This window comes from Agelaius tricolor, unplaced genomic scaffold, assembly GCF_023055355.1.
Source record: "Agelaius tricolor isolate 1412-34295 unplaced genomic scaffold, bAgeTri1.0.p SCAF_5, whole genome shotgun sequence".
NCBI lineage: Eukaryota > Metazoa > Chordata > Aves > Passeriformes > Icteridae > Agelaius > Agelaius tricolor.
Window position 1 is genome coordinate 54,936,414 of NW_027269265.1, and position 16,390 is coordinate 54,952,803.

Sequence of the window (16,390 nt, forward strand, 5' to 3'; positions counted from 1 at the left end):
GTGCTATGTGGGACTGTTTTTGCCAAGACTTGAGCAATAATTTTGTGATCAGCACTGGTGTAGTCAGTCCTTTCTTTTGACAGCCAGATATTGTAGGTTTTATGAGGTAGACTGACTGGTATATTGTGGTTCCAACTCAAATTTTCTATTATTGACTAATTTCCAGATTTCACTTTTTTTTGCAAGTCCAGGTATTGGATTCTTTGCGTGCTCACAGCTTTTCCTGGTGCATTTTCCACAGTGGCACAAGGTGGAAAAACAAGTATTGAGTCTGATCCCTACAGCAAGAGTCATTAGGTGATACATCTCCAAAAACAAAACCAGCTTGTGCTGTCCCTCACAACACTGAATTGCTGGAATGCTTCCAAAACATGAGGATTTTTGAGGGTTACCACACTATTACACAATAGGATTTTTGAGGGTTTCCACAATATTATGAGGGGTAAGAAATTTCCGCAAAAGTTTGGTCAAGGATCAGTACAAGAAGGTTCTGGTGGAACTAGAACTTCCTGCAGGGCTGTCAGTGCGCTGTGTGTTTCCAGGGACAGATAAACCCTCATGGTTGGAGCGTGTTCTTGGGAAGTTTCCTCCCAGGATCTCTATGTTCTAGTGCAGTGGAATCAGCTCAAAGGCATGGGACTCTACACAACAAACACGGCCAACTCTTGGCAATTTCACTCATTTTTGGGGAGTGGTTCTGAGCTGGAATTCTTGCTGTCTGTGGGAGAATTCAAGATCCAGGACACTGCTGTGCTTTCAGCCCCTGAGTGCTGCCATGCCAGGGTTTGAGGCCTCAGCTCTGGGCACAGCCAGTGGCAGAGGGGTCTGGAGTGAGGAGGCAGTCAGGCCAGGGAATGGAGGGATTGCACCAGTGTGTTCGTAGCAGGCTAAAGGGTGTTGCTTTGCTTCAGGCAGCTGTATCAGCACTGGGTGTGTTGCCTGGAGCTGGCAGCTCCTCATGATGTGCATTTGAAGTGGGGCTGGAGCCAGTGGCTCTTCCTCACTGCTCCCAAGAGGTGTGAATCATGGAATCAATGTGAAATGGAAAACAAAGGAGTTGGTGATGTTTGGCAGCACTGCTGGACTGTGGGAATGTTCACTGAGCAGCAGGAGAGAGCAGAGTCGAGGGTCCCACTGCTGCAGCCAGCACCTCACTGCTCTGGGTGAGCACAGGTGTGGGGCAGGGTCACTCCAGCGCCTCCAGCTGCCCAACACTTGCTGTAGTCACTGGAACCACAGGAATGTCCTTCCTCTGCCACCTTCTCCTGGCTCAGATCTGACTCTAGTGCTCGGTTAGGACTTCACCTGGCCAGCTAAAACCAGCCCCGCTGAACACCCGTGACTCAGCTTGTGGTGAAACCCTGCTACAGCCAACACAAACATGTACCTGTTCTGGTCCTTCTTCTGTCCCTATGCTGACAGTCTCCTTATAATTGTTTAGGATTTTTTCAACATTTTTGTGGGATTTTGCTGGCTGAATGGTTTCATGGTTTCATCTTTGGCCATGATTTCTTTGCCATCACTGCAGCACAGAGAGAAAAACAAGTGGTGCGCCAGCCAGTGAAATAAAGGGGCCCAACTGAAAGTTGCCATGCAAGTTATTCCAGTGTTCTGGTGTTATGTTTTTCTCTCGCTGTTTAATTTTTCAAGAATTATGCAAAGAATTTAAGGTGCAAAATTCAGGTCAAGTTTGAGATACCATTTATCTGTGATGATAGAGATAAATGTGTGCTCTGTTGGAGGGACTCTTGCCAGATTTTGGGCAAGGAAAACAGGTAAGTGTTCAGCTGTGGCTGAAGTTCCTTGTTCCCAGTTCCTCAGCTAAGTTAATTAATATGGGATTTTTTTTTCTACAGTATTAATTGAGGGGATTCTCATTTAATAAGCTGCATCCAATAATCCAAAGGCATCTTACTCTTACATCCCATTTTTATTTATGGCTTAAACAGAGGCAAAATCTTTTAGACAGAAAATAATATACTGAGCTAACTGATAATCAACACACCAAGAGAATCTGATGTAAGTTCTGGGTGATTTAGGATTTGCTTTAGGTTTAGTAAATAAATAGGCAGTTTAGGTGGGTTAAAAAATAAATCTAAGAATCCTTTTTAAATATAACTGGTAGTTTTACAGGAATTTTATATTGTCCTCAAGTCAGCACTGAACCTTTTTTTTTTTTCTAGATAGCATGGATCTAATTATTAGTAAAATAATTTTGGGGTCCTCATTTCTATTGCTGTTCAATGTTTTCCTGGGTTGTGAATGTTTAAATCTAGATTCAGGTACCTGTGGAGGAACGTGCCACTTTCCACTCCTGGTTTTTCCTCTGTGTGTTCAAAAACACTGTTTTCATTTGTCTATTAATTCATACCATGAGGTATCTGGGGAGACCTTAGAGCACCTTCCAGTACCTAAAGGGCCTCCAAGAAAGCTGGAGAGAGGGACCTTGGACAAGGGCCTGGGGTGACAGGGCAAAGGGAATGGATTTTAAATGATGGGGTGGATTTAGATGGGATATTGGGGAGAAATTATTTAATCAGAGCATGGTTAGGCCCTGACACAAGTTTCCCAGAGAAGCTGTGACCATCCTTGAAGTGCTCAAGGCTAGGTTGGATGGAGCTTGGAGCAACCTGGGATAGTGGAAGGTGTCCCAGCTGTGAAAAATGCCAATTGCTTGTTTTTAAAATTTTAAAAGTGTAATAGTAATAAAATTGTTACAAAAATAGTAATAAAATTAGAGTAATAAAAATTTGGACAATTAGGATTAGGACAATACGACACAATAAAAACAAAGGAGTTACAGACAGCCCGGGTACCTTTTTCTGGGCAAAATAAGCCTGAAAAAGGACCCACGTTAACAGAGGATTAACCCTTAAAAGCAACAGCCTGTTGCATATTCATACATCTCATACATAATGGATAAATTCCATTCAAACAAAAGATTCTGTCTGGTCAGTGTCAACTTCTTGCTCATAATCCTGACGGCGTCTTCAGGGACGAGCGAGGCAGGAAGAAGTTCGTTTCTTCTGATAAGGGAACAATAAATTCTCTTTCTCTGAAAGATTTAGGTGTCCTGTGGCTGCTAGCTCGGTGTGAGTACCTCATTCCTCTCTTAAAAAAATATCCCACATACATAGTTTCTATTTTAACATTATGTTAAAATGTTAACATATGTTAACATATGTTTTATAACCTAAAACTATATTTAACACAGTACTTAAAATAATTAATACCGCATAACTTCTAACGTAACACATATCATATTCATTTTAATATTTGCGAAAATCCAACCATAAAATACGCATTTTCACAACTACAAAACTACATTTACCGTACTATTAAAAGGTTTAAAGGATACTGATCAATACACCATAACACATATAGTAAATATCTGCGTAGAGCCATATAATATGCACTTCTTACACCTGCCCATGGCAGGAACGAATGGTCCTGAAGTTCCCTTCCAACCCTAAAGTGGCGATGGCCACAGGACGCGTGAGGGAGGGTGGCACAAGCGCTCCTGGCAGCCTTCCCTGTGGCCGCCCGGCCCTCGGGAGCGCTTCTCCCGCCTCGGCTCCATCAGCGGCTCCCGGCCGCCGCCCCGCCCCGGAGGCGGCACCGCCGGGAGAGGCAGCGCCGGCTGAGGCAGCATCGCCCCGCATCGCCGCTCGCCGCGCACGGCAGGATTTGCCCGCGGAAGGTGAGCGGGACAAGCGCGGAGCAGCGGCGGCAGCGCCGGGAGCCCGGCGAGGCCAAGCGGTGGCCGCGGGGGGAGCGCGCAGGTCCCGCTGCGGCGGAGAGAAGGGGGCAGAGAGCGGGAGGACGGCGGCGTTTGCCGGGAGCCGCGGGGAGCGGTGGGATGGAAGTGCGTGCTCGGCCCGGGGCAGGTGGGCCGGGGCCGGGGCCGTGCCCTGAGTCACTGCGGCCGCCGCACCGCAGTGCGCTGCGCTGCGCTCGCTGCGCGGGCCGGGCGCGGGGCCGAGGCGCGGAGCGGCCGCGCTGTGGGCAGTGGAACGCGGCCAGGAGGCAGCGACACCTGCTCCCCGCGGGGATGCCGCTCCCGGTCCTCTTCCCCCGGTCCTCTTCCCTGTGCCCCCACGCTGGCGTCTGCGGTGACAGCAGCAGCAGCGGGTCTTGTCCGCTTGCCTCCTCCCTGGTGGGACTGCAGAGAAATTCTGTTTCACAACCGGGCACCGAGCCTTCCGCGCTGTGGCACTTGCTGTCTCTTGTCATTGAGATGGGCCGGACGATACAAAAAATTTAGAAAATTCAGTTTAGGAGGCGTTTTCTTCTTTAATTTCCTCTAAGCCACATTATGAATTGCTGTTTTTAGATACAGTAATTGCTTTTTAAAGGTTGGAATTTCCTGATTACACAATTCTGAAAACACACAACCATTCTTTTCCCAGAAACAGATGCATTGGATTACTACTGTTTTGCTGGCTCTGATGATTTTTATTCATCTGCCTTATATTTATGCTGGTCATGACTTGGTGTTGCTAAAAGGCAAAGCTGTTTTTGTCTGCTGACACATGGGTGACTGAGGACTCCTGGAAGATGGAGAGATTCCCAGGGTGGTTCTGTTTTCTGTCCAGAAGGGCTCTTGCTGTAACCACCAGACTTAACAGAGCTGCTGTAGGTCCCCATCACTGTGGAACAACCCTCTGGCGCTTGAAAGGCTTCTTGCAAAGTTGTTTACCCCAGAAAATAAGCTCATCTTGCACATTATGGTTTTGTTTTTTATAGTTTCCCCTCTGCTCAACAGTAAGTCATACAGAGAGGAGAAAAAAGAGAGCAGGTTGGTTTTTTAAGTCATTGGATGGGATTTCTTAAGGTTCTTTTGGATAGGTTTGGGTTTTTTGTTTGATGAGGTTTGGGATTTTTTGTCAGTAGAAAAATTAACTAAACTTAAGGTTGAGAAGCATTTAAATATTTTTTTTGTTGTGAACCCATTTTGTCAAGTCCACAGTCAGTGTCCTTGGAGGAAAAAGCTCCATCCTAAAATGGTTAAGGTCTGCCATGCTAAAATCTTATATTTGCAGGCAGAATTAAGAGCAGTGACAGTTTTATTGGATGTAAAACTTGTTACCTGAATACCTTTAATATTTTGGAACTTTGAATGCCACTTGGGCTTTAAAGACAAACACAAATCATGTCCTTCTAGCACAAGTGCAGTCCCTCTCTCCCTGCTGTGTCTGCTTGATGCCTCCTCAGAACATCCCCCTCTGCAGTAGCAGAGGTTTTTCAGCAGGAGCTGTGATTGTAGTGCAGAGCCTGTGTGCAGAAACCTGTCTGAGGACTCTGCTTTGGAGCTGCCTATGTTAAAAAAAATTCCTGACCTTACCATCTCACTGCTGCCTACGGATTGCAGCAGCCATGGAGACCTGAGCCACTGCTGCAGGCACTTGGTGAGTTATTGCCTGTGTCAGTCCCTCAGTGAGAGGGAGAAATTTTGGGAGAGGAGAGGCAAAAGCTCCTGCAGAGCAGCCAAACCTCTTGCAAGCCCATGAGAGAGGAGAAAGGAGAGCAGTCTGGCTCCAGAGTTACTGGGGAATTGCTAAAAGAGAAAAAGCATTTGAGACCTTTCTTTTTGTTAGGTGCATTTGTAGCTGTGAGAAACTGGGAGGCCTGTTGAGTAGTGTAATCAGAGAGGAGACCCATCTGAGCCTGTCAGGGCTCAAATGTCAGTTCTGAGAATAAAAATCCTGTTCTCAGAATAAAAATCCTCCCTTGGAAAGTGCAGTTATTTTTCTCTCTTGTGTTTCCCTGTTTTTCCTGGACAGTGCTTTCACTTTTATACTGAAACAAGTTTTGAAACCTCGGTTCATCACTGGGCACTTTGCTTTTAAATAGAATAAACTTCTATTACCTCTTTTATGCCCTCAGATTAGGGAAGAAGCATGACCAAGATGAACTGCATCTTGCTGACCACCTGCATTGTTCTGATTGCTTTTTGTGGCTCTGGTGAGTAGAAGAGAGGGACTTAGTGGTTTAATGTTATGGCAGAGGCTGAGAAAATCATGGAGAAAAATGCCAGAGGGAGGAAAACCAGTGAGAAAGGCCTGGATTAGTTAATACCACTGTGGGGAATGTCAGTAACCATCGAAGCAGGGCTCAGTTTCTGTTCTGATTGTCTTGGGTCAAGACAATCAGAACAGGAGATTCTCAGGAGAGAGAATCGGGGTAGGATGTGATGCTGCAGAAAACTGGTGTTTTGCTGCTAGAAAATGGGATTCCTCTTGTGTGAATTGGAAACTAGTGTGTAGTATGAGAGGGAAAGGAAATGGAATTAAAAAATGGATAGAAAAAAACTCAGCTGCAAGTATCTGTCATTGCCTGGAAAAGGCAGTGTTCAAGAGCAGATTAAAGGAGCAAACGAACATCTTGTTCTGCAGGCAGATAATGGTGTTTTTAAAAGTGACATAAATACACGCTTCAAGATGTGCCTATGAAAATTGCCAGCCTCAACTGGTGCACTGACATAAGCTTGTCAGTTTTAACTGAAGTCTTGAGTTTAACAATTTTAGCTGAAGTCTTGAGCTTAATAACCAGGCATATGTTTAGTGACAGTTAGATGCAGATAAGTGATTCTTCTTTTTTTTTTTTTTTTTCCTTTTCCTTTTTAATGCTCCTGCTGTCTCAGTAGTTTAATACTCAGTGAAGATAAACCCTTGTTGTCTTAGGTTCTGCCTTAAGATGTTACCACTGTGATAACAGCCCTACCCTGTGCAGGACCAACAGCACCTGCTTAGCAACTGAAGACACTTGCTTGCAGTTAAAATTTGGTATGTACAGTGTCCCACAGACCTAAAATAACCCACTTGGATCAGCTTTCATTGCCTGGACACCTCTAATCTGCCCTAGCATGCATATCTCAGCCTCACTCAAAAGGAACTTGCAAATACTCTTTAAGGTCACGCTTATATCCAAGCAATAATGTAATGGTTTAGATATGTGAATTGTAGCTATACAAGCATGTACATAGATAGCTGTATATCCAAATTTAAAAAATAAGTAAACAAACAAACAAAAACCCACACAAAGGAGCTGGAAAAAAATAAAGACAGCATTGAGTTTCAACTACAAATTGTTAGTCTTTGAAAACAGATAAAGGATGCGTAGCCCACAAAATAAAGCTGCAGATGAATGGCTCAGTCGTTTATGAATTGACACTATTAAAATAAATTCTCTTTTCCTGAGGGTGAAGTGATTTGTGTCTCAGGATGGACATCTTTAACTAGATCAGGTTGCTGAGAGTCTGGCCTTGAATGTTTCCAGGGATGGGACATCCACCGCTCCTCTTGACAGTCTGTGCCAGTGTTTTACCACCCTCATCTACTCTTCCAGCTCTGTCTTCTGCACATTCTTCACTGAGAGCCCTGTCAAGTGCTGGCTCAGGCTGTCAGGCCAGTGCTGGAGTCCCCATCCCTGCAGGGATTTAAAGGCCATGTGGATGTGGCACCTGGGGACATGGGTTAGTGGAGGGCTTGGCAGTGCTGGGTTAAAGATTGGGCCTGATGATCTCAGTGGTCTTGTTCAGCCCAGATGGTTCTGTGAATGCAGGCTGAGCTGGCTGGTGATGCCAGGTATCACTCAGGATCCACCCTGTATTTCCCAGTGGGTAAATTGGATACACACTGCTAAATTCCTAGTGAAAGCAAATTGGAAACTTCTAAACACTTGAACTTAAAAAAGGAAGTGCATGGCTGTGGCAAAAACAAATCTGTAGGGCTGATGCTGGGGGCACAAATGGCCCATGAATTGCAAGATACAAGACTTTACCAAAAGTGTCTCTCCTGGGGAGGGTGAGAGGCCAAGCCCAGTGATCTGTCCCTGAAATTTCATGTCAGTTTCTCATTTCCAGTTTGCTACAAAATTGGGGGTACATTTTATAGCTTATTAGCTACTGCTGTGCAGAGTGCTGTGGGTGGGACTGTGGTCAGACCTTGCACTCTTTGAGCAGAATATTTCTCGGTAGGAGGTTTGTGCTGGATCTGTGCTACATTTCTGGGTGTGGAGTGGCAGAACCAGACCATGCAGCTTCCGCCTCCCTCCACTGCCCCCTGATGCCATGGCAACACAGACCACAAGGCCTCCATCCAATTTCTGTGTTTACACCGTGGGCCCTGTCACAGATTGAGCTTTGCCCTCTCCTCACAGTTTGATTCTCTATAACAGTGGCAGTCTAAGCACTGCTTCTCTCTCAGTACGAAAAACGGTGCTACTGTCAATGCTCTCTTAATCTGTTTAATTTTTTTTGTTCCATAGGTAAATTGAGAACTTTCTCCTGCTGGAAGACATCCCAGTGCAATGTGAATGAAATTGCTGATTCCTTCCTGTTGGATAATTTTGAATTCTTTTGCTGCCAATATGACCTGTGCAATGAGAGTGCAATTACTGGGGTTAACAAAGCAGCCTTCAGTATTGCTTCTGTAATGGCCATGTTATGGATGCTCCTGTAATAATCCTGATTTGTAAGCTGTCCTTTCAAGATGAAGTTACACAAAAGCATTAACTCTTTTCTATATAGCATATTTTCAGCTCCAGTCCATAGGCAGAAATATTCCTGTGTAATTTTGTTTCCCAAGGTTCTGTCTGTTCTGTCTGTTCTGTTCTGTGTGTTGTTACCACTTAGTGGGTGTTTTGTTCTGTCCCCCTGCTCATGGGGAAGATCAGCTCTAGGGAAGTCATGTTACCTTGTGGAGAACCTGGGCAAACTCCAGTGGGTGATGTGAAGGAGAAGGAACATTACAGCTTTTCTGCTGGAAACTGTCATTTTTTTCCTGTCCCATAAACTGACATTATTTTTAGTTGGCATTTGTGTGGGTTTTGATTTGTTTTGCTTTGGATCCTCCTTGTCACAAACCAAGCAGTGCCCTCAACACAAGAAGTGTTGGATCATAAGTGTACCTTGCTGCAGTCTTTGTGATGAATATGGAAATATTCAGTTTCAAGTCATGTAAATACTTTGTTCCCATCACTGTACCTGTTTTTTTTTTTCTGCAAGCCAATGATATAACCTTGTCAAGTGCTGTTATTTTGGGAAAAAGCATCGACATTTCTTAAGCCAAAACCAAAATATTGCTGTAAGTGAGAAACACTTCTCTTTTTTTTTTTTTTTAATATATATATTTCTGTAAGCATGTAGACAACATGTGATAGCTTCTTTTTGGATTTTCCTAAAATGCTGAGGATTTTAAGTGAGCATGTGCTTTGCACTGAGTATTTATTGGTATACTGAAAATCAATTATAAAATGCTAAGGAGTTGAAATGGCACATGTAGTTTATTTCCTCACCTAGTTTGCTTCTGGGTTTTGTTGAAAACAGTGACATGTAAACTTAACCCTTCAAGCTTCCACCTAAGAGTATTAAAATCTTGCAGAACTAATTTTCCATAAATGGCAATGCACAGTATAGGTGTGTATTTATATAGCATGAATAATACCTGCTCCATCTCTAGGTGTGAGAGGTCAAATTCTGAAATACTTACATTGCTCTGCTCCGTGGTGGAGACAGACCTTGGGACAATCTCTGGTACCTGGGGACCCTCTCAGTCAGGTGGGATGCCAGATCCTCCTTTTTCTTCTTCTGGAGCTGCTGGCATATCCTTGCCAGAGTTGTGTCCATTGCCAATGGGGTATCCTCTTCCTGAGGACCCTCACTTGTGCTCGTGACACCAGTGACACCAGTTCACCAGTCACAACAAGGGTGTTGTTCCAAATCCCTGATGTAATCCACAATGTACCTTTTGGTTGAGTTTATTGTAGCTATGAAAGTGTCCTGGGATCTTTCCCATCACTCTAAATACAGAAGTTGTCCTGTCTTTGATAAATAAAAATGTCAAAAAAGAATGTGGAGTGTGTGGTGATTTATTGGTATTTACAGCTGGATAGGACTCCAGTTGTTTCCATGGGAGATGCATCCATGCTTCCCGTCCAGAGACTCAGCAGGTTCCAAGCAGACTCTCCTTCCTTATTTTTATTTCCCACCTAATTAAAAACAGACACTGGAAGACAGCAATTTCTGCACAATGACTTTTTCCATTGCTGCAGCACCATTTGTCAAACTCAGGCTCATTTCTGGTGAAAAAGTATTAAAGTACTGACTCAGTATAAATTGGGGGAAGGTTTGTAGCAGAGAGGTATCTTTTGTTGGACAAGGTGATAGATTCCTGATAGATTCCTTATGCTTAAATCATCCTGATGGCAGCATTTTTTCTCTATTATATTGTCAATGTCTCTTTTTTGATGGTACTTTTAAACTTCATTGCTGTATGGCCTGCATACATAAAATATTCTCCTTTTTGTTAAGTGCAAAAAGAAGCTCTGTATTTTGTGTGTCAAATCTTCAAGCAATCATTTTTACCATTTCTTTTTTGATAGCCTTGAACACTTTGTCTAAATTATACTTCTTTGTTTCTCTTCTAGAAGCAGCCTCAGCAATGAGTCCTTGTGTTTTAAATGTGTTACTTTCTTTTTGTAAAGATCAACCAGAACGTGATTTAATTCCTGTCAGGTTTGCATTTTCTGAGTCTGGCTGTGCTGAGTGCTGAGCTCTCTCCTGCTGGTTCTTGAAGAGTGGCTGCTCCTTGAACTTTGGCATTTCTCCCCCTGCAGCTGCCGTGTTCTGCCCAGATTTGCTGGCCAGTCCACAAAGAGGACCATTAAAACCAAGAGGGACATGAAAACTTTAGTTCAAGTATTAAAATATTGAAATTTGTTCTACCAGGACTCCCAAGTCCTCTGCAAAGCTGTTTTCCCCGGGTCAGCCCCCAGCCTGTGCTGGTGCCTGGGGTGATTCCCAGCCTTTGGGGTGGGTGTCACAAAGTGGCGCCTGAAACCCAGGGACTCCTGGCTTTGGGCCTCCCTCAGTGGGAACATCAGCCAGACGCTGCGTGTGCTTCAGCTGTGTCCTCTAAGACCCAGGATAAGGCAGGGTAACTCAGGGTGAGCAGCTGTGCAGAGGTGTCTGTTGCCCCCTGCAGTGAGTGCTGGGTAACTTGTCGCTGTTGCCGGGGTTGCTTTGGTTTTATTTTGTCATTTTCTGAGTGGTTTGCTCTGTTCTGCATTAGTGGCATGACTAAAACCCCATCCTTTGAGTGTGCTTTTTGTGCCACTACACATCATTTATGTACTAATGGTCATCTGATCATCCAAGAATATTCTTCCCTACATCTACTTCTCATAACCAGCAGTCCCTTTTTTGGGAGGGACTCACAAGTTATAGAGGAGCAAGAGGAGAAGGTGGAATGGAAGTGTCAGCAACAGCAGGAATTCATTCTTGTGATCTGTTTTTAGTATGAATTTCTCCTTCAAGTCCTCATGGTGATGACCAGGTGTCCTTTGACTTGAACTTGGGCATGGAGAGAGCTTGGGAGCCTCCTGGTACTGGTGGGAATGTGGGGCTGATACACCTGGTTGAGAAGAATTTGGCTTTATCCTGTGTGAAATCAGTTTTACCATCCCTCATCAAAGATGAGGTGGCATGTCCCCATGTTATTTCAGGATGCAAGAAATTGTGAAAAGAAGCAGATTCATGGGGAAAAAACTGACAGGCAGAGCAAGCAATTTCCTCCCACTGCTTTTTGGTGTGAGAGGAATGAGGAGGCTGACCACTGAACAGCTTTATTTTGTAAAAAGGAGTAGCTAAGATAACACAATAGTCCCAGCAGAGAGCTGCACATTAAGTACCTCACTGTTGCACTAACTGGGGCATCTGGATACTGCTGTAATATAAATATTAAATGCATTGAACAAAAGTGGTGTTCCTCCAGCTGGAAGAGAGTTTAATGTGTCTGAATCTTTGTGTGTCTCCAAGGGCTTGGATCTCACTGGTAAACACAGTCCTAAGCTGGCATCAGAGCAGGAGAATTTGGCTGTGCCTAAACATCCAAGAAAACCTTGTCTGTGAGATCCCCATGTTTATTGAGGCAGAAACAAGAACACTGCACTTTCTGACTCCACACAAGGTGAATATTGCACTAACAGCACAGTGCTAACACCATTCTGCATTCTGGATGGGTAGAAGGGAGTGATTGATTGGTTGGGAGATCTCCCCAAAAGAAGAGTGTTGTCATCTCCACTCCCATCCTTCCAAGAATAATTTGTACATTGGGATAAAATGAAGACCTGCAGATGATATTATTTTTATCAGTATGACAACTTACAGCATAGGGAAAAGTGTCCTGGAGCCTAGGAAAGGGCAAATTAAAAATACTTTTGGTTTCTTCCTCCTAAGTGGAATGAGCATAAACAAAAGGGTTTGGAGCAAAGTTCCCCTCCCAGATTAGGAAATCTCTGCATGTGATCCAGTGTTGGTTCTATTTAAGGGATAAGCAGTCTTGAATTGATTTAGATGCTTCTGAACCCATACCCCAGCACCCTGTGAGTCCAGCTGAGTTATTCATGGCACACTAGTGCTGCTCAGGAATGCCAGCTTCACCATTCCTCACTGCACAGGGTTGGTTTGGTGCTTGTACAATTCAAACCAGCCCCTCACACCATTTTGGTAGATAGGGATGGAAGTGCAGCACCTGCATTGCTGTTTTCTCCTCTCTCACAGGTATTCAGAGATGCTGCTGTGGGACAGGTTCGGAGAAAAGCTATGGAGACACCACAGGATGGGGATAAAATCCCAAAAGGTACAGGTTGAGAGGATGGATGTTGTGGTCAGATTCACAATGGAATTGGTTTTGGAGACTGCTGCAAACCACAGAAACCTTATTCTCCAGAGCATTCTCCAAGGAGTGCTCTGTGCCACATGCAAGCCTGTGGTTCTGGAGTTCACTCCATGCTCAGACTCCTATTTCCAGAGATGCTAAAGTCTTGCAGGGATCTTCAGGCACCCATCATCATCATCAGCTGTCAGGTTCCTAAGTGGTGAGGGCTTGGGTGAGAACATGCACAGTGTCACCATTTAGCTCACATCTGATAGGAACAATGTTAAGAGTGTTGCACCAGGAAAAGATTAAAGAGATTAAAATGAAACAGCCACATCTTGAAATCAAATGACTTTTAAAGTCTGATGGGTTTCTTCTTTCCTGCTCCCAGTCACGGTAATGCTGTAGGATCCGGTGAATTGAGGTTTATTCTCTGTTCTGTGGGATGAAGTGATGCTTGTCTGGGGAGTGGTGGGGCTGTAGCCCAGAACCCAGTGCCAGTTATCTCTAGAAATCTGCAGTTTGCACACAGATAAAAGGAGTATCTAAAAGATTACAAAATGCAAAATATCAATGCTGCTGCTGTCAGATACGAGGCACAGCTTCCTTTTGTACCTGCATCTTTTACCCTATAGCAAGCTGGAGGTGGTTTTCCTTTTTTTTCTGCTTAGAAAAAGGATTTTCAATCCATTCCTCTCCCTGACAGTGAGATCAATACAACTATTGTTATGAAAAATCCCTTTCCTAATAATACAGCAGCCAGTTTTTCTAGTATGAAAATGTTTTAACTTTATTTATAAATGTCTCTTAATTATATTGTACACTGCAATGTACTGAGCTGGTGGAATTTTACTGGAGACTTTGACATTGCTCATGTGTAAATGTAACAAACTAAAGGAGAGTCTAAGCTGGAAGAAGGCCTTGGGGTGAGGGCTTTAAATTGAAGGAAAGTGAGTTTAGAGTAGACATTAGGAAGAAATCCTCTCCTGTGAGGGTGGTGGTGAGGCGCTGGCACACGTGAGTAGTTAATAAATACGTGGTAATGTGTAGAGAGAAGCATGTTTGGCTTGTAGCTCCCGGCTTCCTCACATAAAAACGGGAAAAAAGTTTGGGAATTCTGGGAGCTCCGGTGGCCTCCCGCCCACAGCGCCGTGAGGGGGCGGGCGCTCCTCCGCGCCGCCAGGGGGCGCTGCGCCGGGGGCGGGGCCGCTCCCGGTGGGCGCGGCCGGGGCTCGGGGCCGCAGAGGCGGCGGCGACGGGGCCGCGTCGGGGGCTGAGGGGGCTCGGCGGGCTCGGGGGCCGCGGCCGCCCCTCCGCCGCCCCGCAGGTGAGTGCGGACATCGCGGCCACGGTAAAACCCCTGCCCTCCGCCGGCAGGCCCGCCCGGGCCTCGGCCGGTGCGAGCCCGCCCCGCGGAAACCCTGAGGGAGAAGGCGACGGAGGTGGGGGGGCGCTCACTCCCATTGCCGGGCGCTGATGGAGCCGGGCAGGAGGGGTTGGGAATGTGGGAAAGGGTGGAAATGACTCTTTGGAGTTCTCTACGCCCCACATGCACCTGCTCTGCTCTGATCTGTGGTTTCTCCACTGGGTCACTCTTAGAAAATAGTGCTTCCCTTGTATTATATGTATATTTATATATAATATATTTAGTATGGAAAATAAGTAACAATTCATATTAATATTTTAATGTGGTCAGTGTGACTAAGAGATCGTGTTTATAACAGGTGCAAGTAATAGCTATATGAATGTCTCAATATATTTTACAGGGTATGTGTGGTTTGGTTAACACTGCTTCAGTTTGTGATGTGTGTGGTATGTTCGTGCAGATTTTGGCCAGGAGCTTTTAGTTCATATATGGCACAGATTTCTTGAAAACAAACTTAATTTGTTCAGCAAAAGAACCAGCATCTTGGTGGGTGACAGCAAAAGTGTGTAGTTACTAGAAGAAAACAATAAAAATGGTTTTCTTTCAGTGGATCTTTTGCCAACACCAAATTATTTCGGGGAATGGGTTTCAAATAATCTTAGGTTTAGCTGAGTTGTTACACAGTTTGTTTTCCTGCTGTAGGCCTGTGGCAGAGAGGAGGGAGGGGCCTGCCATCACCTTCCTGAGTAGTGAGAGCTGGAACGAGCTGCTGCCCGAATCTGTCATGTGCCCCTGGTGCTGGGCCCTGTGCTCTCTGATTCAGGGGACTGAGGAGGCTGGAAAGTGCCCAGATGAATAATACAAGATTAGGGGTTTTTTTTAGCTGGATTTGGCTGCAGCTGGTAGGGGATGATGATTTAGGAAGGCAAAGCTGCCGCTGGGGCTTTTCTTTTTGGTAACATTCTGTTGTGATCAGAGCTGAATCCTCAGTTGGACTTTGAGCATTAAGAGAAAGTTGTTTTATAAAATTAAGCAGCATCTGTTGTGTCTTGTGGAAGTTGTGGAAGATAAAGAGTTGAGGGGTTGCAGCTTTAACTAAAAGAGTTAAAGAGTCGAGGGATTGCAGCTTTAACTAAAGATTGCAGCTTTAACTTGCTGTCTGTACCCCAGAAAAAAAGCAAACCCCATCCTTAGTCGATTTCAAGCCAGGTAGGAAAAGCCTGATCAGTTCTGTTTCCCAACTTGATTTGGAAAACTTGTCAGTGTTTAGTGTCACTGATGTAAATAAAAATACACCAGGAAGGAGCAATTGAGGTATTGGGGTAGGAATGCTGGCAGGTGAGACCAAAATGGTTCTGTCAGTCAGAGCTGGAAATGAGCTGAAATATTTACAAATGCCCCACTGTGTTCCATCTAGTGAGTCATTCTGGCCTCTTTACCTGGGGAACCCTTTGGTGTGCCTGGCAGTGAGCTTTTCACTGGGAACAGGTTTGAGGTTACAGCTCTGCAGTAGTTATGAGAGGAGAGGTTTACTTACAGGTTCTGCAATTCCCATCCCCACACCCATGGCTTGTTTGATTTTAATGTTAGGAGAGATCCTTAGGAGGATCCAGCCTGGAATTGTAGGTGGTATGGGTTGCAGTCTGTGATTCCTGGGTTAAGCTTTGGAGTGGTGAACTGCTTTAAAGGCAGTCCCTGATATCAGGCTGCATTCTTTCAAAGATAAGCTGTGTGCTAGTGCTTACTATGACCTGCTTTCCAAACTCAGGCCTGCTCTGTGGATGTGTGGTTCACAAGTCTGTAATAAGAATGGGAAGGACACATGATTTTCCTCTGGGTGTTGCTAATGGAGAGTGACAATTACTGAGCAGGTGCAGTGCTGGTTGTACTTTTCAGATAAGCAGCAGTCACAGCAATTCAAGCAGTTTGATGTTATTTGATGGTTTTAGCCTTAATGTGTGATTTTTTTAGAAATCCGTGTCGATGTAATCCCTGCTTTCCTGCAGGGACAGGCAGTGTTTAAGGTCAGGTTAAATATTAGCAAACTATATGTGGTTTGTGTCTTCTATTTATATGTTGGAGAGGCAGCTGTGCAGAATAATACTCCATGGCATTTACTCTTTAAAGACTTCTCTGGATTATTTTTGGAAGTATTGGCACTTTACTGACTGGTGGTTTTTAGAAAAGACACGTTATGCATATTTTGTACATAATGAGAGGTGTTATTTCTCAACAACTGGTGGTATAGTGGAGATCAGAGGTGCTGTCAGAACTGACCAAATCCCTCTCAAGCATTTCAAAATGAGGTACACAGAAGTAGGAATTAATTACAGTTATTTGAGTCCCTGATACTTACTGTGGTATT

General features: G+C 44.7%; 2 protein-coding genes across 14 annotated transcripts in view; both read left to right on the forward strand.

The window, feature by feature from the left end:
• The first annotated feature begins 50 nt into the window (after positions 1-50).
• Positions 51-9,852, forward strand: LOC139590602 (CD59 glycoprotein-like). Of its 6 annotated transcripts, XM_071428330.1 has the most exons (5): positions 3,566-3,700; positions 4,747-4,798; positions 5,887-5,964; positions 6,684-6,785; positions 8,269-9,852. In XM_071428330.1, exons 3-5 carry the CDS (start codon positions 5,901-5,903, stop codon positions 8,460-8,462), a joined length of 360 nt encoding a protein of 119 aa, XP_071284431.1. In that variant the 5' UTR covers positions 3,566-3,700; positions 4,747-4,798; positions 5,887-5,900; the 3' UTR covers positions 8,463-9,852. The 6 variants fall into 6 exon arrangements, with proteins under 6 accessions (XP_071284429.1, XP_071284427.1, XP_071284430.1 ...); XM_071428328.1 differs by lacking the exon at positions 8,269-9,852 and having other exon boundaries at positions 51-3,700; positions 6,647-6,778; XM_071428326.1 differs by lacking the exon at positions 8,269-9,852 and having other exon boundaries at positions 51-3,700; positions 6,644-6,777.
• A 4,009-nt stretch (positions 9,853-13,861) lies between these two features.
• LOC139590604 (golgin subfamily B member 1-like) overlaps positions 13,862-16,390 on the forward strand; it is a 34,274-nt gene continuing 31,745 nt past the window's right edge. For all 8 annotated transcript variants that reach the window (XM_071428333.1, XM_071428338.1, XM_071428336.1 and 5 more), the window contains exon 1: positions 13,862-13,986. The gene's annotated coding sequence lies outside the window, so the exon portion shown is untranslated. The remainder of the gene's footprint in view (positions 13,987-16,390) is intronic.